This window comes from Gadus morhua, chromosome 11, assembly GCF_902167405.1.
Source record: "Gadus morhua chromosome 11, gadMor3.0, whole genome shotgun sequence".
In the NCBI taxonomy this organism is placed as follows: Eukaryota; Metazoa; Chordata; class Actinopteri; order Gadiformes; family Gadidae; genus Gadus; species Gadus morhua.
Genome location: NC_044058.1, coordinates 1,721,710 through 1,744,556, shown reverse-complemented (window position 1 = coordinate 1,744,556; position 22,847 = coordinate 1,721,710). Strand labels below are relative to the sequence as shown.

Here is a 22,847-nt window from a genome sequence, read left to right as displayed (position 1 = left end):
GAAGCAGAGCGGGAGAACACAGCGATGGAGGAGCAGAGGGAGAGAACACAGCGATGGAGGACCAGAGGGAGAGAACACAGCGACGTAGGAGCAGAGGGGGAGAACACAGCGATGGAGGACCAGAGGGAGAGAACACAGCGACGTAGGAGCAGAGGGGGAGAACACAGTGATGGAGGAGCAGAGGGAGAGAACACAGGGATGGAGGAGCAGAGGGAGAGAACAGAGCGATGGAGGACCAGAGGGAGAGAACACAGCGACGTAGGAGCAGAGGGGGAGAACACAGTGATGGAGGAGCAGAGGGAGAGAACACAGGGATGGAGGAGCAGAGGGAGAGAACACAGCGATGGAGGAGCAGAGGGAGTGAACACAGCGATGGAGGATCAGAGGGAGTGAACACAGCGATGGAGGAGCAGAGGGAGAGAACACAGCGATGGAGGACCAGAGGGGGGGAACCCAGTGATGGAGGAGCAGAGGGGGAGAACACAGCAATGGAGGAGCAGAGGGGGAGAACACAGTGATGGAGGAGCAGAGGGGGAGAACACAGCGATGGAGGACCAGAAGGGGAGAACCCAGTGATGGAGGAGCAGAGGGGGAGAACACAGCGATGGAGGAGCAGAGGGGGAGAACACAGTGATGGAGGGAGCAGGTTTCAAAATGGTTTCAAAATCGATCTCTCTACCTCTTTTTTTTGCTATCTCTCTCTACAACTCTGGAATTAGACCTCAATCAGCCTTAAATAGTGCATGGTCGCCTTGACTGAAAGAGGCCGATGGAGAATAGGGGCTGGTAGTCCCATATCTAGGCATAGGGAGGCCTTAGGAGCATGGTGTAGGGGGAACAGGAGAGCCTCACCTGCACCAGGGTGACCCCCAAACAGGGCCAGTGCTGAGCAAGGCTTCCCAACATCAGGGAGCTTCCAGAAGATAGGGATTGATAGGAACGCCCAGGGTGGTTGCAAGGTTGTCCTTGGATATTGTCAAAGCTTCAAGAACAGCAATGTTTGTTAACTGCAACGATAGACTGTAAAAAATACTTTACATATTTAGCATCTATCATTCACAAAAGTCACATGTCATAGTGATAGTTATTTAGGATTGCATATCCTTTGCATGGTGGACAAGCAAGAGGATGGAGGGACCATGAAGACAGCACCACTGGAGCCCACATGCACACTTTGATTCTTAATATTATGAATTTCTATCTCATTATTTCGACTTTCTATCTCATAATTTTGTATTTTTTATACTTTTTTTGTTTCTTGCAATAATGTGCTTTCATACGTTCAGAAGAAGGTTTCCTGGTTTTAAACATGAGTGGAGTAGCCAACCGTGGCTGTTTATCCCCTGAAGTCCGTCGCTCCGGCTCTCCAGCGCCCCCTTGAGGACACAATAGTTGTCTGGTGGTTTCACAGTGCCAAAAACCTTAAAGGTGAACTATGCAACTTTTTTTTTTTAGCTTAATTTACCTTAATTAAGCAGGTTAGTCATTGTGATGGTTCTATAACACCTTATGGGTCAATTGGTGGCTGTTTCCCGCTTGCAATCTGGGTGGAGAAAGGGAAAATGCACGTTTCTGCCATCGACCTGCTGCCAACTCTCGCGGGAGCCGATCCTGCATAGTGGGCCTTTAATTGCACTAACCACATAGGAGATTTTAAACCAAATTTATACCAGGACTTGAATGTCATTGATATTCAATTTAAGAGGCAATATTATAATTTAAATCAAATTCAAGGGATGTTGGGATAAAGTATCATTTAATTCCCCTTTATTTTATTTAAACGGACATCAACGTCTGCATCAGAGAGGATGCACATTTAGAGGACATAGGCCAACCTAGCAGATCAGATTAATGAACCCTACACTTGAGCATCTTGTGACAATGAAAAACATAGCTCATTACTAAACAATGTGGATGCATTAAATAATTGATTTATTCTTCTCCGGACAATAATGCCGCTTTTCCACTGCATGGTACCAGCTCGACACGACTCGACTCAGCTCGCCTTTTTTGCGTTTCCACCGCGAAAACATGGTATCTGGTACCTGAAGTGGCTGCTTTTTCTAGTACCGCCTCGCTCTAGGTTCCAAGCGGCTGAGCCGATGCTAAAAGGTGACGTCGGCAGACGGCCGGCCACTGATTGGCCAGAGAGTGTGACGAAGTCACGAGAGCGACATGGCAACCATGCTGGTAACAGCCATAGCAGCGCCGCAGCCAACATATTCCACTTCTTCAACATGCCAGCTAATAATACGAACACGAATACCATCGCATCGATGTTCTCCATTGTTGTTATGTGGGTTCTGTCCATGTGTGGGTTACGTAGGTGTTGTTTGCGTCGCATACAAAAATACGTCACGGCCCTTTCGCGCAGCCGACCCCGCCCACGTCCCGGAGGTACTATTTGCGGTGGAAAAGGACCCGCGCTGCTACCGTGTCGAGTCGTGTCGAGTCGTGTCGTGTCGAGTCGAGCTACATGTGCGGTGGAAAAGCGGCATATTACAGGCCTAAATTCCTGAGGTCATATGCAATATCTTGATTTGTATATCCTTCTTTAATTTCATGTAACACACGTTTGTGTTGAATTAATAAATATTAAGTAATGTTTGATAGTCATTTTCTAAAATAACTCAACGAATGAAGACCTCAGCAGTTGTCATGGAGTTTGGAGGAGTTATGTTTTCAGCACTTGTTCTGGCAGCTGCTTCGTGTGGCTTTGATCAGTTTATAGGCGCATATAAGAGAGGATTTGTGCAGGAGCCATTGCCGTTTTAAATAGGATTGATAATAGTTCCAACACCGCTGACCCTTTGTTCAATACTATCCTTCAACAGACTAGATTAAGATTGAGAAGGCCTTTAACAGAAGCCAAACGAAATAATACAAAATACTTTAAATATTTTTTATTGAATGAAACAATTCATGTGTTAGTTCAAATGCAAGTTAAAATAAAGGATACTCTTGCATTGAAACAATAATTAATGCGTCTTAAAATTCGTTTTGTTTCTTAAACAGGTAAAGGCATACAATTTCTTGCCATATGCAATCTCTTATGAAACAAATATACAAAAAGGCCAACATGGTCACAAAGAAGATTTTAAAGTTAGAACAAAAAATGTACTAGGGGAATAAGGAATTTGGGATTTATTGCTACCGTCATCCCCTAATGAACATTAGGGGAGGTGACCCTGACCTGTCAACAAACATAAGAGCTGGAGTAACACTTGTAGACATTTTACAGTTTTTTCTTAAATGTAGAGCTTCATAATAAATACATAAATAACAAATTTTGAAGGCACATTAGAGTCACTGATGTCAAAGATTCACGTTTCAAACCCCCTTATGCCCTGTTCAGTAGTAACCGGGGGTGAGTGATTCAAACGTCAGCTCAGCTTTGTCACCTTACTGATGCACAGTGAATCCACCTGATGAGAAGTCATTATAAACTGAAGCATCACAATCTGTCTTGCTGCGAACACATTTGTAAAAATAACACGTACAATATGAACACTGACCATAGATCATTATAATTGCATAGCCTAGCCAAATAAAATAGTGGTTTAAAACTATAGAATACTGAAAGCTGTATTGGGATACATTCATAGAGTGGGTTTTTCTTTTTTACGGATGGTTTTCAAAAGCCTGTAGGAGGGTACAAAAAAAAATCCCTTAACATAAGACTCGAATGCACCTCTGAATGCATTCAGAGGTGTGAAGTATTCCTTACACTTTTTAATGCCACATTAAATCTTAATACAGCAATGACTCTTTTCTGTTCTCTAAAGGTTATTAACATTTCTTAAATATTTCCCCAAATCTAACAAATAATAAATATTCACACATCATCATCCAAATACTCCTAGGTCTGTTCGTATTTGAATAACATGAAAGAGTAGCTCCTGGTGTCTGTTGTTTCCTCTGGCTCTTTGGTTAACAGCTAGCTCTTTGGTGGCTGGCGGCCATTACTAACCCCTGTCTTTCCCCCTGCTCTCTCCTCCGATTGCACTGTCCTGAGATGGGGGGAGGGGGGGGTGCCACTCGATCCTTACTGCATGCGGTCTGTCTGTGGCTGGTACTGGCCGAATGCTGCGGCGGCGGCGGCGGCCCCAGGGGTTGCTGCGGTTGCCAGGGGCTGCTGCATGGCGTAGCCGTAGCCCGCCATGTAGCTGGTGGGCGCCGGCGAGGCAGCGTAGGGGTACTGGTCGTAAGCGGCGGCAGCAGCGGCGGCGGTGGCGGCGGCGGAGTATTGAGCGTACGCCGCGCCGGTGTAGTCCAGGTATTGGGAGCTAGCTGCCGCGGCGGCTGTTGCCGTGGCAGCAGTCTGCTGAACGTGAGGGATCACCATGCTGGGCTGCATGAAGGCCTGCGGGTAAACGTAGTGGGCGGGGATCCTGTTGACACAAATGGAACGGGGCAGAGCGTCACAAGGCGCTATTGCGTAGAGCAGAGAAAACTGCAAGTGCCACAAATATTGCAACCAACTCTGTAAAGTCCAATGACACAGCAAATCCATTCAAAACCTACAGTCAATTAAAAAAAAGCTGTAAAGCCACAAGGTAAAACAAGTGCAGCTTTAAGGTTTTGGTCAAAAAGCATTTGAGTCGGCCCAGTGCTCCACCCAGTAGCACCCAGTAACACCTGAGAGGCGCTTCTCACAATGCGAGCTTATCGCACCACAACACATCAAGAGAGGATGTAAACTGATCTTATTCCAGTCTACATTCTATCACACCAACACCACACTTACAGGCATGCCAACGCGTGTTAATGGGTCCAAGAAAAGTGTTCATAAAAACCAATAACCAACACCAAGGGTTGGTGGAATGGAGCAGGCCGATCAATGCAAGTCATGTACTTGGTGCTTTAGGTTCTGCACAGGCAACAATTTATCTAGTGGGAGAATTGAAAACATGTCAGAAATGCAATGCATCACTGTTACATAAGAGGCACGTGAATAATATAACTGTCAGAGGAGAAAACTAATATGAAAAAAATGCTTAAAACAAGCTTGAGTAGATGTAGGTAGAGTTCGACATCTGCAAACGGTCACCTCCAGTAAATATGTCGAGCAACAGGTGTTAAATCTGTCCAAAGATGTTTGCCTGTGTTTCTCTCTCCTACTCCGCTTCTACTTCCAAACCCTCTCTCTCCTCTCCTCCCCCCCACACACCATATAAACATACACACGCCAACTTGACTGACAAGGAAGGCTGGGGGGCAGGTTATTTTCTGCTCCCCTTGTCATCTCCAAAGGGACAAGCTGATCTTCTCTCCTTCAGCAACACATGGCACGGCACTCTGCAACTGAAATGGCCGCCTGTTGCACCACAGTCATGAGTGTACTTCGTCATGGTTCATTAACCATTGTTAGCAATGATGTGCCCATTACTTCTAGCAAGTACATACAATAATATGCAAAGAATTTACCTACACGTTTCAATTTTTTGTGTGAAAGACGTATTGTCGTGAATTTACATTGTCACGCGTCTCTCTCAACCAAGAAATAATTTGAATGTTAACAGTTCCCTAAATACGTGGGTTGACCTTAACACCTCTATGGGGAGGACAGGGGGGCGTTTGCATTGCAGAGCTATATAAAGGTTCTTTGTAAATGGCTGGAGCACATGGATCATTCCCATCTCATAGCTAGAGGCTCAGGGGACATGGCTGGACACACCTGTTGTCCACAGAGTGCTGAAAGCCTGGTCTGGTCCATGCATTATTAACAGCCCGCTAGGTGACTCCCAGTTTCCATCTGAATTTCAGAGGCCGAGGATATCATTTTAAACAACAGCTGCTGCTGCCCAACAGTATTCTGTGTCCAAATTACCTCAACAGTTGCCACAGTGAATAAAGTCTGGAAGCTTTGTTGGACACTAGGCTGTTTTCGTCACCTTAACTTTCCATAGAGAGTTAAGGTGAGGCATAAGGAGAGCCACTGGTTGAATAAAATGGAAGCAATACATTAAAGTACACAGTCTCCACTTTAGAGTAAATGTAGATAATGTATAATAGAAAGCAATGTTAAGGAGAAAACAAACTAAAAGAACAAGGCAGAAATAGAAGACAGCTGGGGACATTTTGTTTTTAAAAGATCTCAAGCATGCAAGCCAATGGGTCTGTTTTGTTGCAGGGGAAAATGTGAAGTTAAAAAACATTCTAAGCAACCACTCCCCTTTTTACAACAAAACATTATTAACATTTTTTTCTTAAAATTGTTAACTTAAAATGAAAACAAAACCAAAAATAACTGCAGGCTAAAGCAACACCAGTCATTAAGAATACTCAACACTCCAGTACAGAGTTACAACTCCCTAACAAAAACTCACAAATTCCACACAAACTGCACCCCCACGTCAAAGTCGGAAAAAGCACACAGTTAAGCTGAAACTACATCAGACTGGTAACAAGGCACACACACTGACAAAAAACCACAACAGAACACTGGGGGAAAGTAGAGGCTTCCATGCATCTAATCACCATGTTGGGTTTGTTTGTGTATGTCAGAGTAAACAGGTAACACTTTAGCGCTCAAGGCAGAATCAGCTATTCCTCAAATCATCATCATCAAGTGCCTTCCTCAGATATTTAACCCATATCGGCCCTGGCGGATCAGAGAGAGACAGACAACACACAGTCAATCCTGCAGTAGTGGGGACACACTTTGTCAAGGTTCTCAATACCAAGGAGTACACCGACAATCACATCCTCTTTTGGTATTAAAGATGGTGCAAAAGGTACTGAGATCAACAACAATACATTAATGTTTCTGTAGCTAGTTTGTTTAATATTTCACTAAGATACAACGTTCATCACAGTGGGATGTACACAACTAATATACAATACAAGACACACATTTCCTGAAGTATACGTTTCTCAAGTTATGTTAAAGGACATACCCATAGGGTCTTTGGATGAATGCTGGATGGATCTGGGGAACGCCAAATGTGAAGCCTGTAACGACAAGATTATCTTTAGCAAATCAGAAACTTACAACTAGGTAAGAGAAACACAAAGACAACAAGGATCTGATGATATCCTTTGTACTGGATAAACACAAATGCAGTCAAGAGGTCGTGCCACTATATAGAAGTGGTGGCAAACTTTATTATTGGAATACCATGGAACTCCAATTCAGTGCAGGATTAGACAAATCATGTTTAAAGAGGATAACAATAACAGGCTAGACATGTTACAGTACGGTGAGTCCCCATGTGTTAGTAAAGGCTTTAATGCTGTCTTTATATACCACCTTGATGGTCCAAGCTGTGTTATAAACCAGTGGCACTGCCATCCAGCCACCCGTCCAGGGCCTCACCTGGCTGCATGACTCTGGGCTTAGCCCCCAGGTAGGCGAGGTTCACATTGGCTTTCCTGCCATCAATAATGGGGTTGGGATCCTTACAGGCCCGGTCAGCTGAGGTCCGATCTGCCATGGTCACCTAGAGTCAACAGTAACGAGAGATTCAACTCATAGTGGTGCCTGAATCATCACTCTGTCACCCAAACAACGTGCATGTGAAACACGTCTGATTCATCTGATAGGCCTGGTGCCTATCAAACTGTTAACGCTAGTTAACAGTTTCAAACCACTGTTAACTAGCGTCCCTTTATATGCTGCTTTATTTCAGTCCCAAATACTTTAGTGTAAATCAACTTCATTAAATACGTGTTAATCAACTTCACTAGGCTGCAGGTGTGCTGCTGAAACCACAATGCAGGCCAACGCATACATATGGTGCTAAAACAATACTTACGAATCCATAGCCCCTGGACTTTCCAGTCTGCCGGTCGGTGATGACCACCGCCTCCTCGATGTCTCCGTACACCTCGAAGTACTTCCTGAGGCTGGAGTCCGTGGTGTGGTAGGGCAGACCCCCCACGAAGATCTTGGTGTACGTGGTGTCCTTCTGCGCCGAGTGCATCATCTGGATAGTCTAAAGGGTCGGAAACGACGTTCCCTCGATTCTACTTGAAAGCAAACGTTAGGTTCGAGTCGAGAAGCCCGGAGAAGTGCCGGATCTGAAGGAGACACCTGTTGGGTCGGAGGGCTGAGCAGTTGTCAGTTTCGACCTCGCGCGATCAGCTCCACAGATAGGCTTCGAGCTTTGACTCCTCCCCTTTCCCCAACTGTCAGCGGGGTCCTGTCACTCTGTCACAAAGGGGCCTATCCCTCTGTCGCACAGGCCCCCCTAGAGCCTCACTCACTGTCACACAGGGCTCCCCTAGAGCCTCATTCACTGTCACACAGGGCTCCCTAGAGCCTCATTCACTCTGTCACACAGGACTCCCCTAGAGCCTCACTCACTCTTTCACACAGGACCACCTCGAGACTCACTCACTTTACTCATGCAGTGGCATTAAGGCCATAACCCTTCCACCATGATATAAGTAGAATGCCATGTATTGCTATCAAGACCCTTATTATAAAATAATGTTACGAGTTTATGTTGTAACCGCTCCGGTCAGTCTATACTATTCCACAAGCCAAATAATTGAAATATTGTTTTATTGGTAACAGGTCTGCTGTCTCCCTGGTCACCTTAGCATGGTCCACTTGTTGCTCGCTTGCTTGCCTGACCCATACATTTTCTGAGCAGAAGACCTATCTGATGTCTTTGTTATTGCCTGTTATGTAGACTCTGAGATGCTTTACAAATAAAAAGGCTTTTAAAAATCCAATTGTTCTTTGTCTTTTAAACCATTATTCTGAATTAGACCGACAGACATATTAGACAGCAACGAATACAGATCAACCAATATATAGACAGAGAGACATACAGACAGATCAATAGACAGACATACAGCGAAGTGACAGACAGCTGTTAGTTTTCCAGCAGGACAAAGAGGTCAACACAGCATTTGGATTTAAACATTCTATTCTAGAACATTTCTTTCCAATTAAACAGTTTTTGAGATACATTATAAATACATTCTGTACATTATACTATTGTAAATACTATGTTCAAATACATTGCTATTTACATAACTTGTTGTGAGGAGAGCAGCATTGAAATCTTAGGTTTGGGACTTGAATTACATCAAAACTATAAATCTATACTTCATCCACAGTTCAGCCTCCTTTAATACAATTGTACAAAACGTTTGACCATCTTTAACAAGTTGTACACCATCGTCTGTTGTAAAAAAAAGAGTATTGCATGTAACACATTTCTGCCGATCAAGATGGAGAAGGCGATGTGCAGTCTGATTGGTCAGAGGTCGAGTGGCCTCTTGAATGTCTTTGGGCATCAGGTTATCGATGAGCTTGGGGTCCAAAAACTTGTAGTTTCTCTAGGTCTACAACACATCCATGGTTGGGAGGGTAGTCCATGATATATGTGCCTGCTGTCCAACAAATAGCACATTAGGGCATTTGGATTGGCCTGGCCTTAGACAAAACCAAATGTGGACACATTTCCACTGTCTACCTAAACTGCACCCAACTAAGGCCCCCAGATATGTTTATTAGTTGTCTTTTTAAATAATTTCCTAGAGCTTTGCTGCCCTTTCTACTGGACACCTATATTCCCTACCTGGGATGAATAGATGGACTCTTTAAAACGTACTGTGACTTGTACGGCACTGAAGACGCCTCCAGGGGGTGTTGGTTTGATGGATATCCGTTTCCGTGACATGTTTCAGTTATTGATTTGTCAAAGAACTCTATAATTATTAGCCTTGTCTTTGTGGTTGTCCTTGTTGTCATGTTCTTATCCTCCTGCTCCTGGGACTGGTACTGAATAGTAATGCTAGCGTACACAGCTCATGAGCAGCAGGAGAATGCAATGGACCCTCTTAACAGGACGAAACTAGGAGGCTACAGTAACTCCCTGTTCCTGTCAACATTAGCTCAGTTCTATTCATGTCCGTCGTAGTCCCAGCGTGGTCAATTTACTTGAATAGTTGTGTCTATCCTGGTGCATTACCATATCTAAATCCCCCCTATCATTAAGGTTTTGAGCTGCACTCGTGTTTTTCCCACCGTGAAAAGGGCCCAAAGATAGTGCTACAATTCAAGACCCTTTCAGCTTACTTGATACCTGGTCAAGAAGACACATTGATGAAACTAGCATGGGACCCACACTATGGTATGCTTTAGATCTACACAGCGGAAAAGCAGCGCAAGACATGAGCATTGAGTCCAGTGGGGTATGGGTCGACAATGGAAAGAAACATCATTGGTGAACAAAAGTGGTGACTCGATCTTGAGGCTCTGTGTGGGGTCGCTAAGAAGCACATAGAAAAAGTTCCATCCCATAATGGACCATGATAAATGAGCGACCATTGAAAAAGTTATACTCACCAGAGCAAGCATTTCAGGCAGCATGACAACAGTCACCCTCAATGTGGATAACATCCTCCACAGGTTTACAGTACTCCAATAACATCACGTTATATGTAGTGGGCAACATTAAAACCACAGTCAAACACTAAAATAGTTCCAGTTTTGTGAGTTGCCTCCTAAAGGTCAGGGCATGTGGTATTATCATAGAAATATGGGACTAAGCTTTACATGGACACACAGGTATATCGAACAAGCGAAAAAAACAAAAAAAAAACAGCAGATATAGAACCCTAGTTCTTTGGTTACCCCTGATATAGTGTAATGAACTCAATATAAATGTTAATAACAGTAGTACACTCTTATGCATAACTTCTGAGATTATTCTAATTTGAACCTCAAGGTGGCTATGTTGTCTTAGAAAAATATCACTTCATGTTCAGCAATGGCAAAACTGCATAGAGGGTTTTGTGAATCTTTAGCAAAAAGAAAATATATCGACATGATATGCACAGGTCCGATATGATATAGGATGGGGGATTTGAGCAAGTGGAAGGGAAATCAAATGTTGCTCTAGGCACTGGGCATAGGGATGGCCTGATGTCCTTTTGGGTTCATGATGGCTCTTCCCTGGGCACTATCCGATCACTGTCTGGGGGTCCATGTCCAAAGAGGGCGGGCCCTTGGTGAGACGGGATGGTTTGACAAACACGCCACGACCCGGTGGACAGCGGAAATACACCCTTCCCTGGACCGTTCCGTTGTGCTTGCCTATAGGGAGAGAAATCCTAATTAACTCTGAACATAATTACTGGGATTTTCGTTTCTTATATTTATAAAAAAATAAGACATTATTTTGTATAACATAACTTTATAAAAATGACTCACCCAGTGCCATGTCCAGCTGCAAACCGACCCATATCCCCTTGGCAAACTCCACCCCTCCAACATAGTGGACGGTCCCCTTCCTCTTCCCCACCCACACCTGCTCCCCAGGGGCCATCCAGTCAGGCAGCTGGGTGGCGGGGGAGCTCTCGTCCCCGCTGGAGTCCCCTGAAGGCTCCGCACTGCTGGGGTTGGGGCTGGGGCAGGGACTCCCGTGGGGCAGGTCTCCCTGGGCGGGTTCGTGGAGAGGAGGTTCCCCTCCTCCTCCCCCTGCTCCTTGTGGAACCGGGGCACGGGTGGAGGTCGACAGAGAGGGCAACGTTAAGGCTGGAGCTGAGGCTGGTACCTCAGCATGGACAGTTGTACGTACCACAGTCTCGGTGCCAACAGCCATGTGGCAAGGCACGGTTAAACCAACACATCCCTCAGCGCTGTGACAGCTGCAGGAAGAGGCCGGAGTGCTTTCAGTACTGGATCTGTCCACCAAAAACATTTCTAAATACTGTTCTTCATCACCTTCCCTGGTGGGTAAGTCCTGACCCTTCTGCTGCCAACCTTCACCCTCAATTACACCATCCTCCGCCCCTTTGAAATCACTAAACTCCTGGCAGGCACTGAGAATGCCGCTTCTCGATAAAGGAAGGCTCTCTCCCAGGTCAGCGCCACCAGGTACCCCAGCAGTGGGAGAGGAGGGGACCAACAAACCCTGGAGCCCATCAGTGGAGGTGGTGATTAATTCATCCTCTCCTGCGGTAATGCTTCTGTTCCGAGCACAGCCTCTCCCTGCGAGGCCGTGGATCACGTCCAGGGCGTCCAGCCTCTCTAGTGGGTCTCTGGCGCTGAGGTGGTCGAAGCTGTCGCTGGTGCTGAAGGGCACGTCGGACAGTGTGGCATTGGAGTCGCTGTGGGAGACGTAGCCGCTGGTGCAGCTGCTGGCGGTGGGGCTGCGGCTCACCGCCCGCTCCCCGGCCCTGCCGCAGCGCCCCATCCCGGGCTTCAGGTCCCAGCGGGAGGCAAGCCCGTCCTGGGGCTCCAGCGTCGTATTGTACACCTCAAAATTAGCAAAGTCCTCAGGAATGTAAGGCTGAAAGGCGCCTCCGTCCAGAGGTCCTCCGTCCAGAGGTCTGCCGTCCAGAGGTCCGCCCTCCAGAGGTCTGCCCTCCAGAGGTCCGCCCTCCAGAGGTTCGCCCCCAAGGGGTCCACAGTCCAGGCTGGAGGGCCCGTTCCCACCGGCCTCCTCGTCCTCAGAGTCCTGGTGAGCGAGGACCAGCAGGACACACAAACAACCCATCAGAGAACACACACCCGGTCAGCCAGAGCACTATGCATATATAGTTATACAGTATGTAGAGCTGATGGACACAAGACGACCAGAAGTAGACTGAATATGATATGGAAGGAAGGAGGAAGCCTATGAAATGTGAACAAAATGAACTTACTAAACAAACATAATGAATAGTGCAGCATGCCATATCTCTTGTTTATGTCTCTTTAGGCCTTTTTAAACTGCCAAGCCGGTTCGGCTTAGCACGCCTGGCAATTTCAGTCCCTTGCCTGTGTAAAACCGAGGGGTTAAAATCCCCGGTCGTCACAGAGCGGTCTGTCTTGGTTCACTGGAGAAGGCGGGGCTGCGCATGGAGAGTAGTACTCTTTTGAATAATTTGCATACAACTAATGTTTTTATTTTTTTATGATTCAAGAGACTCGCATGCAAGAATGAGTGTACATCTGAGTGTAGGCTAAAAACGGGATTAACTATGTCCAAGTGCAAATACGCCAACATATTCTTTATTTTGTTGACCACTTTATTTTGCTGACCATATTGATTCTTAAAATGTTAAAAGGTCCAATGTCTAGAATTGACCAGCTAGTAGTGAGGTTGCATATTTCAACCAACGTTGTAGGACATGGCAGGTTACAGCCTATAGACGTATCTCAACAGTGTTCTTACTGCAGCCATTGTGAATTACAAACATAGACCTATTCCTATTGGAATCTGTTATAGGTACCATTCATTTAGATAGCGGTAGGTGCTACAAGCCAGTGTTTACGTGTACTGACTAGAATATAGGGTGCCCTTGACAACAGGATGGTTTGCAGCAGTATTGCGAGTTTTGTTTTGGATACAAATTTTCTCAAAAGACTGATAGCCTTCCAATTACAAAATGCCTTTCTAAAATGTTATAATAATAATAATAATAACAATAAATTAAATGTATATATCTCTTAGTGCTCGATGCCACTCAATTGTACACACATGAGCTGTTGTTGTAGAAGCAGTGTGGTGTCAGCCCAAAGTATCAGCACAGGGTTTTGTGAACTGCCCTTGGCTCAATTAACCTGTGTTTGACTGACAGCATTGGCAGTGAGGGCCACTTACAGCGGGGCGTGGCAGTGAGAGACTGAGCTGTCTTATTGTGGTGGAGGTGGATTTGGGGGTGGAGGACGGGGCTGCAGGCGAGCAGTGGCCCTCACTGCCGGCCCGGGGCCGCTGCCAGGGACAGGGAGGGGCGTGCAGTGCAGGGTTGGTCACACATGAGTTCATGCTCTGCAGATGAGAACAGCACACACATTTCCCACACACAGCCATACACACACAGCATGCATGGAGCAGGGTGGGTCATTGTGTTATAATTAGTGGCAGGCATGTAAATGAATAACCAAAAAAGGTTTGTCCTGGAAAAGCCAAAAACATTGATCCCCTGACTGATGATGAAATTATCTTTGATTTAAGTTATTCGATTTAGTAATCAAAGCATGGTTATGTTTTTGTTACATAGCTAAAGTGATCATGGTTGTCTAACTAGTTGTTATTGCTATTCCTGATCGAGTCATGCAGCTGTGATTTATGCTGATCCAGCCTAGTGTAGCATCAACACTGTTGACCCCTTCACACAGTCCAGAGTAATTATTGCTCATACAGCAGTGAAGCAGTTATTATTCAAATTGAAAAGGCATGTTTAAGGTTGACACCGGATTTTTTCAAAGTAAATTGAAATAAAAAATCTGAAAATAAATAGAGCAATACAGTTTGACACAGAAAATGTGATAACATTTAAAAACATGAATGGATATAGAGAGCAATGAAGGAAGATGAGGATGAGGAAGAAACTGAAGGAAAGCCATGGATCAACAGTGTGAGGATGAACTCCTCCATGTGGAGTAAGGGCTGATGTCCCTGATACCTCTTGTCCCAGCAGCGGCCGTGCCTCCAGAACCTTCTTAGCTTTGTTCTCCTCTCTGACCGTCAGCAAGGCCTTGAGGAACTTTGGGGGCTGTGGAGAGAGTGCCTTGAACGGGCTGGAACTGAACAGCGCTGGGCTCTCTGGAACCAGGTTGAGAATGTGGGGCGTTAGTCTCATCATAACACACCAATGCCAATGTAGTATTATACATGTGAACTGTTAACTAATGCAGGTCACCGTGGGTCTCCTTGTTCTTGATGGGGGTGATACAAACGGATACGTCCTGGAGGTTACAGCTGGAGTCGTCAAAGGTAGAACAACAGTGGTCCTGGAGCAGTATACAACATACAACATATATACAAAATATTAGCTAGTATAGCGTAGCCTCAAAGAGAGCAGAACACATTAGGTTGTATACCGTAGCTTCAGAGAGAGCAGAACATATTAGGTTGTATAGAGTAGTCTGAGAGAGAGCAGAACTTATTAGGGTGTATACAGAGGTCTCAGAGAGAGCAGTACATAGTAGGTTGTATACAGTAGTCTCACAGAGAGCAGAACATTTTAGGTTGTGTACAGTAGTCTCAGAAGGAGCAGAACATATTATGTCTCAGAGCAACGTTAAATAGATCACCAGTAACAAAGGTCACCACATCATATGAGACCAGAACTAAGCTGATTCAGAGATTGTAAATAAACTATTGGAATTGTCATTTCATTTAACAAAAGTCCACAATGGTCTGAGTGGGACCTACCTTACAGTCATCATCCTCACAGCCAGGGAGGTGTGTTCTACTACAGGAAGACTAGAGAGACAAAAATCAGCACTGCTAATACACTTATATAGAAAATACATATATGTTTACTATTTTCCTGTATTTAATTCTTCGTAGTCTTCTTAGTTTCCCACTATGTCAACTGTAAAGTGCAGTTTATTGTCATTAATTATGATCATTATTATTATTAGTCCTACTACAGCCACCTATGGAAAACATTGGGTAATGCGTGCATAGAGAAGTTGCAGCTTGCTGTTGCTTACATGCTGTACATTGGGGGAGCTGAGGCTCCTCTTGAGGACTCTCCCCTTGGCCTTCGCAGACAGTGCCTCCTTCACTGTAACAGCCTGCACACACAGCACAATATCAGACATCCTTCACTGTAAAAGCATGCACACACAGCACAAGATCTGGCCTCCTTAACATGAACCACCTGCACACAGAGCACATGATCAGGCTTCTGTTGACAGACCATCAGACCATGCTTATGTTTATCTCATGCTTTAGCATTAAAGTGACGGACCGTCATTTCCTTATAATTATTAATTCTAAAAGCTAATTATGTTCTTAAGGGTTATCAAGGTATACAATAAGCATCAGAATTGTTGTTATATGAATCCATTGCAAACTTATTTCATTCTATGGATTTCCCTCTTTTCCTTCAAACCGATTGAATGGAAGAAGCCAATCTTCCCTCATGAAGTCAAGCAGAGATCCACTGCAGTCCACTTGCAGGGCAGCAAGTGACCGGTGATCAGAGACTCACATTAAGGCGACGGGGCATCTCGAATGAGCTACAGCATTTAACTACACAAAAATAACTTAGCGGGGATTCTGACCTAGAATCCTGAGTTTCTTAGCTGTCTTTGAAATGCATATGAAGTTACCTTTTTAAATGACCAAAGATATTTAGTATGTGAGTAGTTGATACATTCACTTTATCCGGTCGGTGTGTTACTGTCTCCCTCAAGTCCCGCTGGAATGTCGAGTGAGAGCTGGAGAGATTAGAATCAGTTGTGTTAGACTAGAGAAAGTGTATCTAGCTTAATCCAGAAGATTTGGGTGAAATGAGAGATGAAATTGCAATGACAGTAGCGAGACTTGGTTAGACACAATAACCAACAGACTGGATCAATCAAAATGTGATGAAAAAAGTTGTATTTCTCTGTAGGGATCCTCTCCGTAATGTTAGAATATAATCTGAGCCTGTCAGTGGTGAACCGCTCCTTAGAGAGGAAAGGGGTGTATCTCCCCAAAGGACTACATTGAAGATCTGCTCTAAAGCAGCAGTGGCATCACTCTGGAGCACTGGACCAATTTTAAAAAGACGAACCGCATGAGTCCATGAGAGCCATAATAATAACATGGTCACGGTTGAAACATCCCCAAGTTCTCCTTCAACAGAAGCTGTGATGTTCTGTAACTGCGGCATTGGGTCCATACCTGCCGCAGCCTCTCCAGGCCCAGAATGGACTCCACCTCCAGCACCCCCCGTGTGTATTTCTCCATGTAGGTCTCCCCGCCCTGCAGCTCTTCCGTCTCGCCGCGGGCCGCCATGAGAGCCAGCGTCTCCCGCTCCTCGTGCTCCTCCGAGGCCTGGAAAACACAGGAAGTCCTCCAATAAACCCCCGTACTGGGATACAGGTCATGAGATCTTTCATGAAGAACTGTAGAAGAACCTTTGGGACGTTGGAGACGATCTCGTAGGTGAGTCCGCAGGAGTAGAGCGTGCTCTTCAAGGACATCCTCCTCTTCAGGCTCTGAGTGAAGCTCTGTGGAACAAACATATGTATATACACTGGCGCCATCTCTGGGGGGGCACAAGTTTCCTTGTAACCCCAAAGATAAAGTTGGGGGTGCAAAAAACCCTCGATATTGAAACAAAGTGAACCGGCATGTTTTTGTTGTCTGTCCCGTTAAATAAAGCAAGCTCGATAGAACACTGCGCTGAGCGATAGAACGCTGCACTGCGATAGCACCCTGCCACCTCCCTCCCCATCTGTCTCACCCGCCTATCATTCTAAAGCAGACCTGGGCATTGTACGGCCCCCGGGCCACATCCGGCCCTTTGGCCGTTTCTAACCGGCCCGCTTGAAGTCTCTGGGGAGCTCACAATCAAATGTAAATAATTGTATAACAAAAAATAAAATGGAATTGGAATGGAACTGCACTGCTTTTATTATGAAGGCGACTTTTGTTGACTTTTTTTTGTGCGCGCGTATGCTGCTTCTTCTTCTTCTCTGGTTGCAAGTATAAGTATAAGAAGAACCCTGTCCATGAGCCACGAACTGGCCACGAACAGCTCACAGGAGACTTAAGCGCTGACGTGAATGGCTGTTATTCCTGAAAAATGTCAGCTCATGCGAAAAACGAAAGAACGATACAGAGTGCCAAGTTTTTAACCAAATATGGACTTATTTTTTCACAGAAGTCAAAGGTAAAGCCGTGTGCTTAGTTTGTGGAGAACAGGTCGCTGTGTTAAAGGACTATAATTTGAATCGCCACTGCAATACTAAACACGCTGGGAATTACGGCAACTTGACTGATGCAGATCGGGCACAGACATCTGAAGCTTTGCTAGCTAAACTGCAAAAGCAAAAAGGCGGTTTTACCAAGCGTTGCACATCCAGGGATGCAGCAGCCAAGACCAGCTTTGTGATATCCCACAAAATCGCCAAGAAAAGTAAGCAATTTTCTGAAGGGGAAAGAGTGTTTGGTGGACTCTGCTGTGCTAGAGTCCAGAGAAAGGTAGGTCGATCCAAAAAGGATCGACCTACCTTTCTCTGGTGAAATGTGAACAAACATTTTCAGTGATGAAGATGATCACCGGTCAGCTGTCCTGCGCATATCCACCTAAATTATTTAACCTGACTTCAGTGCACTTGTTCAAGCCAAGCATAGACTAGATTTATTTCACTGAACAAAAAAAAGAACTGAAAAACAGCTAATGGAGTAGTAAAACTAAAAACAAAAACATAATAACACTTTGTATGAAGTTAATTTATTGCTGTTCTGAAAAACAAATGGCAGAAACATGCACATTTTGTTAAAATTGCTTTAAGTATATATTCATTTTGTACTATGTCTGCTTCAGTTTTTCATCTGAAGAAAAATGTGGAAAAAAAGCTAACTCTGTAATTACGCTGCAAATGAAATAGTAATAGCACTTTATGAAGTTCAATCAATGCTGTTCTTTGAAAAATGGTAAAAACATGCTAATTTTGTCACAATTGCTTTTGTGGATGTTAGTTAAATACTAACATAACTGCATTTTGTACCTTGTCTGCTTTTTTTTTCATATTTTTATAATAACATTTACTCTTACCAGTCACAGCTTATCAAATAGCCTACATTTTACTGCTTTTTATAAAGAGATCAAATTTATATTGAGCTGAATTGAATTTAGCCTATTGGTCCAGCCCTCCACAACAGTCCCTGTTTCTTATGTGGCTCTTTGAGAAAATGAATTGCCCACCCCTGTTTTAAAGCAAAAGCTGGCAACATTCCCGACATACCAATGTTTGGCAGAGTGCCAAATGACAGACAGGTCAAATATGTCAGGGAGCAGGTGGGGCTTACAAGCGAGTTTCAAGGACATACAAGAAGAGGCAATGGACGGGCATTGTAATGCCCACAACATCAATACAATCAGAGAGTCACCAAAAAGACTGGTATGGTATGCGAGTGAGCAGTGTGAAGTCAGTTCTTGCGAACTACGAGAGCCTGCCGAGTTACTTCCATGATTTCTACATTTCTAAATTAGTGACTGAAATCTAATTAAGCTAAGCCTACTCCCATTTATTCTGGCATGTTTATGGAAAATAAGTGCACGCCCCGCCATTCGTAACGCACTTGTCAATTGATGGAACGGTTACATCATACATCATCACAACCATAATTGGGAATAAACCCAAAAAAATGACATAAATAATACGTAAATAAATCATGAACTACTATTCTGACTTCAAATTCTGAAAGCAGGACTTTGGAGAAATGTTTTTCGTTGGAATACATTTGTACAGAATATTTATGACCCCCCAGTAGGACCAAATGGTACAGATGATAAAACTAAATGCAGAACCATAGTGCACCCCCTCTGGGGTGTGGACCTCTGAGCACCCACCTGCTTGTTGTAGATGTTGACAGCGATCCTCTTGCGGACCACCAGCTCCATGGAGGCGGGGTGGCTGAGCTGCAGCGTTACCTTGGCGATCAGGTAGATGCGCTCGTTGGGCGACGTGATGCGGTTGAGGTGCACTGAGTCGTGGATGGAGGAGTCCCATGAGCATGCCACAGACACCTGAGTAGGGACAAGATACGGGTTCAGCTCTGATCAACGCAGGGTCTGATTCAATAATAATACATGAGCCTGTGTGTTCAAAGAAGGGTACTTCATTATTAACTCAAGGTTAGGGACTGTCCTTAGCCCAAGTGAAGGGGTTCAAGTACTTCTGGGTCTTGTTCGCGAGTGAGGGGACGATGGAGTGTGAGATTGGCCGGAGAACCGGAGCAGCGGGGGCGGTATTGTACTCACTTTACCACATCATTGTGACAAAAAGAGAGCTGAGCCGGAAGGCAAAGCTCCAATCTAACGGTCGATGTTCGTTCCTTAAAAATGAAGTCATGAAGATTGGGTGATGACCGAAGGACGAGTTTGCGGGTACAAGTGGCCGTAATGGGTTTTCTCAGGAGGGTGGCTGGCGTCTCCCTTAGGGATAGTCGGTCGGTCGGTCGGTCGGTCGGTCGGTCGGTCGGTCGGTCGGTAGGTAGGTAGATAGACAGGTAGGTAGATAGACAGGTAGGTAGGTAGGTAGATAGACAGGTAGGTAGATAGACAGGTAGGTAGGTAGATAGACAGATAGGTAGGTAGATAGACATGTAGCTAAGTAGATAGACATGTAGCTAAGTAGATAAACTGTATCTCATATTATGCATCTAATATTCCATTTTTTTTCATTTTTGTCATTTCATTTTAATATGAGTTGTAGTACGACTGGATAATAATTCAATACCTAGCTACAAGATATTATTAGATTTTATTTACTCAATGATCTAATCGTTTGTTTATAAATTATAAGTTTATAAAAAAACCTAACACTGTTTATAAATAATTGTTTATTATTCACCATAATTAACCAGGTTTTCTTTATGTTTCTGTCCTAAGCAGAATACTCAAAACGGTAAATTGAGCATTATTATTATTGTTATTATTAAATACATATTGTGATAATTATTGACATTGATCAATATAAAAAACCATCTCATCCAGCAGGAAAAAATAATATTTAGATGGTGTTCCCGGTATGTCCACAATGGGGCATCCCTCACCTCCTCATCGCTGTGCCTGATGATCGGCAGATAGAAGAACTGGCTTCCATGCTCCTTGGGTAGGATAGAGTTCACACCTGCAGCGTGTGGCCCTGTTAACTGTTCATTCAGTGTCAGATTATCTGCTGGGGAGAAAAAAAAGACGTTTCTTTTACGAACAACGTAACATCAATAACTAATATCATACTATGTTTGACCATTTAGTGCACCCTCACCATTCAAGTCCAGGAAGAGGACTGGGATGTGAGCTTCCATCACAGCTGGTGGCGTCCTGAAGTTAACACAAACGCATGGAAACTGGTAAGTGTGTGTGTGTTACCAGTAGGTAGACAGGTAGGTAGGTAGGTGGTAGATAGACAGGTAGGTAGGTAGATAGACAGGTAGCTACTAGGTAGATAGACAGGTAGCTAGGTAAATAGACTGGCTGTCCAATCATTTCATTCATTCATTGCTGATTGGAGGGGCTTATTACAGGCCTTTGACAGCCACTAATGTATCTAATACCATGTATTTAGCAGTGTATGTAGCATGAGTGTATGTGTGTTACCAGTGTGCTGTGAGTGTTTGTGTGTAGTGATGGGCAAATGAAGCTTCGGTGAAGCACTGAACCATGCCGCTTTTCCACTGCATGGTACCAGCTCGACTCGACTCGACTCAGCTCGCATTTTTGGCGATTCCACCGCGAAAACATGGTATCTGGTACCTGAAGTGGCTGCTTTTTTTAGTACCGCCTCGCTCTAGGTTCCAAGCGAGCTTAGCCGATGCTAAAAGGTGACGTCGGCAGACGGCCGGCCACTGATTGGCCAGAGAGTGTGACGAAGTCACGAGAGCGACATGGCATTCGCGTGCAGCCTTCTCTGACTCTCTTCTCTATTGTGTCTGACAAAAAGCACCAGACCAAGCAGCACGAATACCATCGCATCGATGTCCTCCATTGCTGTTATGTGGGTTCTGTCCATGTGTGGGTTGCTTAGGTGTTGTTTGCGTCGCGTACAAAAATACGTCACGGCCCTTTCGCGCAGCCGACCCCGCCCACGTCCAGGAGGTACTATTTGCGGTGGAAAACGACCCGTGCTGCTACCGTGTCGAGTCGTGTCGAGTCGAGTCGAGTCGAGCTACATGTGCGGTGGAAAAGCGTAGGCACATTGTTTCGAAAATGGGCTCATTACTTGAAGCTTCAGTAACAGTGACCTCTCCTGTTGATGTGCCAAGGCTGCAACTAAATTAGCCTGGCTAGATAGTGGCCAGGAGGCTTTAAGACAGTGGTATAAATCGAGTGCGCACGCACAAAATCACACACACACACACACACACACACACACACACACACACACACACACACACACACACACACACACACACACACACACACACGAACACTCACACTTATACAAAGATTGTGATATCATTATTTTTTTACAAATTAAGATTAATGAATTTATGTATTGTGCTATTGGGGAGAGTGCTTGGGGAAAATAAGAATCTCATCTCATCTCATTTTCGTCCGCTTATCCGGCGTCGGGTCGCGGGGGGAGCAGCTCAAGCAGGGGGCCCCAGACTTCCCTTTCCCGGGCCACATTGACCAGCTCTGACGGGGGGATCCCGAGGCGTTCCCAGGCCAGTGTTGAGATATAATCTCTCCACCTAGTCCTGGGTCTTCCCCGAGGCCTCCTCCCCACTGGACGTGCCTGAAACACCTCCCAAGGAAGGCGCCCAGTGGGCATCCTTACCAGATGCCCGAACCACCTCAGCTGACTCCTTTCTAAGTAAAGGAGCAGCGGCTCTAATCCGAGTTCCTCACGGATGGCTGAGCTTCTCACCCTATCCCTAAGGGAGACGCCAGCCACCCTTCTGAGAAAACTCATCTCGGCCGCTTGTACCCGCGATCTCGTCCTTTCGGTCATCACCCAGCCCTCATGACCATAGGTGAGGATAGGAACGAAGATCGACCGGTAGATCGAGAGCTTTGCCTTGCGGCTCAGCTCTCTTTTCGTTACAACGGTGCGGTAAAGCGAACGCAATACCGCCCCCGCTGCTCCGATTCTCCGGCCAATCTCACGCTCCATAGTACCCTCACTCGCGAACAAGACCCCGAGGTACTTGAACTCCTTCACTTAAGGACTCATTTCCTACCCGGAGTAAGCAATCCATCGGTTTCCTGCTAAGAGTCATGGCCTCAGATTTAGCGGTGCTGATCCTCATCCCAGCCGCTTCACACTCGGCCGCCAGCCGATCCAGTGAGTGCTGAAGGTCACAGGCCGATGATCCCATGAGGACCACATCATCTGCAAAAAGCAGTGACGAGATCCTCAGACCACCGAACTGCAACCCCTCCCCACCACAACTACGCCTCGATATCCTGTCCATGTATATCACAAACAGGATTGGTGA

At 45.3% G+C, this 22,847-nt stretch overlaps 2 protein-coding genes across 7 annotated transcripts in view; both read right to left on the bottom strand.

The window, feature by feature from the left end:
* Positions 1–3,129: 3,129 nt before the first annotated feature.
* Positions 3,130–8,097, bottom strand: rbm24b (RNA binding motif protein 24b). The gene is made up of 4 exons (XM_030369959.1): positions 7,758–8,097; positions 7,319–7,442; positions 6,900–6,954; positions 3,130–4,391 (listed from the first exon to the last, which is right to left on the bottom strand). The coding sequence occupies exons 1-4, from the start codon at positions 7,926–7,928 to the stop codon at positions 4,046–4,048; spliced, it is 696 nt and encodes a 231-aa protein (XP_030225819.1). The 5' UTR covers positions 7,929–8,097; the 3' UTR covers positions 3,130–4,045.
* Positions 8,098–8,677: 580 nt separating this feature from the next.
* The window catches only part of kif13a (kinesin family member 13A), a 144,702-nt gene continuing 130,532 nt past the window's right edge, over positions 8,678–22,847 (bottom strand). For 2 of the 6 annotated variants that reach the window (XM_030369953.1, XM_030369955.1), the window contains 12 exons: positions 20,672–20,727; positions 20,457–20,581; positions 19,252–19,428; positions 16,808–16,900; positions 16,572–16,724; positions 15,392–15,475; positions 15,108–15,158; positions 14,593–14,683; positions 14,356–14,495; positions 13,551–13,718; positions 11,174–12,422; positions 8,678–11,056 (listed from right to left, as the gene is read on the bottom strand). In XM_030369953.1, the coding sequence (XP_030225813.1) occupies positions 10,923–11,056; positions 11,174–12,422; positions 13,551–13,718; positions 14,356–14,495; positions 14,593–14,683; positions 15,108–15,158; positions 15,392–15,475; positions 16,572–16,724; positions 16,808–16,900; positions 19,252–19,428; positions 20,457–20,581; positions 20,672–20,727 (2,521 nt within the window). In that variant the 3' untranslated portion in view covers positions 8,678–10,922. Of the gene's footprint in view, positions 11,057–11,173; positions 12,423–13,550; positions 13,719–14,355; positions 14,496–14,592; positions 14,684–15,107; positions 15,159–15,391; positions 15,476–16,571; positions 16,725–16,807; positions 16,901–19,251; positions 19,429–20,456; positions 20,582–20,671; positions 20,728–22,847 lie in introns of those variants that run through there. The other 4 variants (XM_030369956.1, XM_030369957.1, XM_030369954.1 and 1 more) reach the window with 3 other exon arrangements.

What these genes read in the sequence shown, in the direction of transcription:
- rbm24b (XM_030369959.1), bottom strand. Translation starts at nt 7,928, where the DNA reads ATGATGCACTCGGCGCAGAAGGACACCACGTACACCAAGATCTTCGTG. An exon ending in AGTCCAGGGGCTATGGATTC is followed by an intron (nt 7,443 to 7,757) that starts GTAAGTATTGTT and finishes TGTTGACTCTAG; the next exon opens with GTGACCATGGCAGATCGGAC. An exon ending in TTCATCCAAAGACCCTATGG is followed by an intron (nt 4,392 to 6,899) that starts GTATGTCCTTTA and finishes TTGTGTCAACAG; the next exon opens with GATCCCCGCCCACTACGTTT.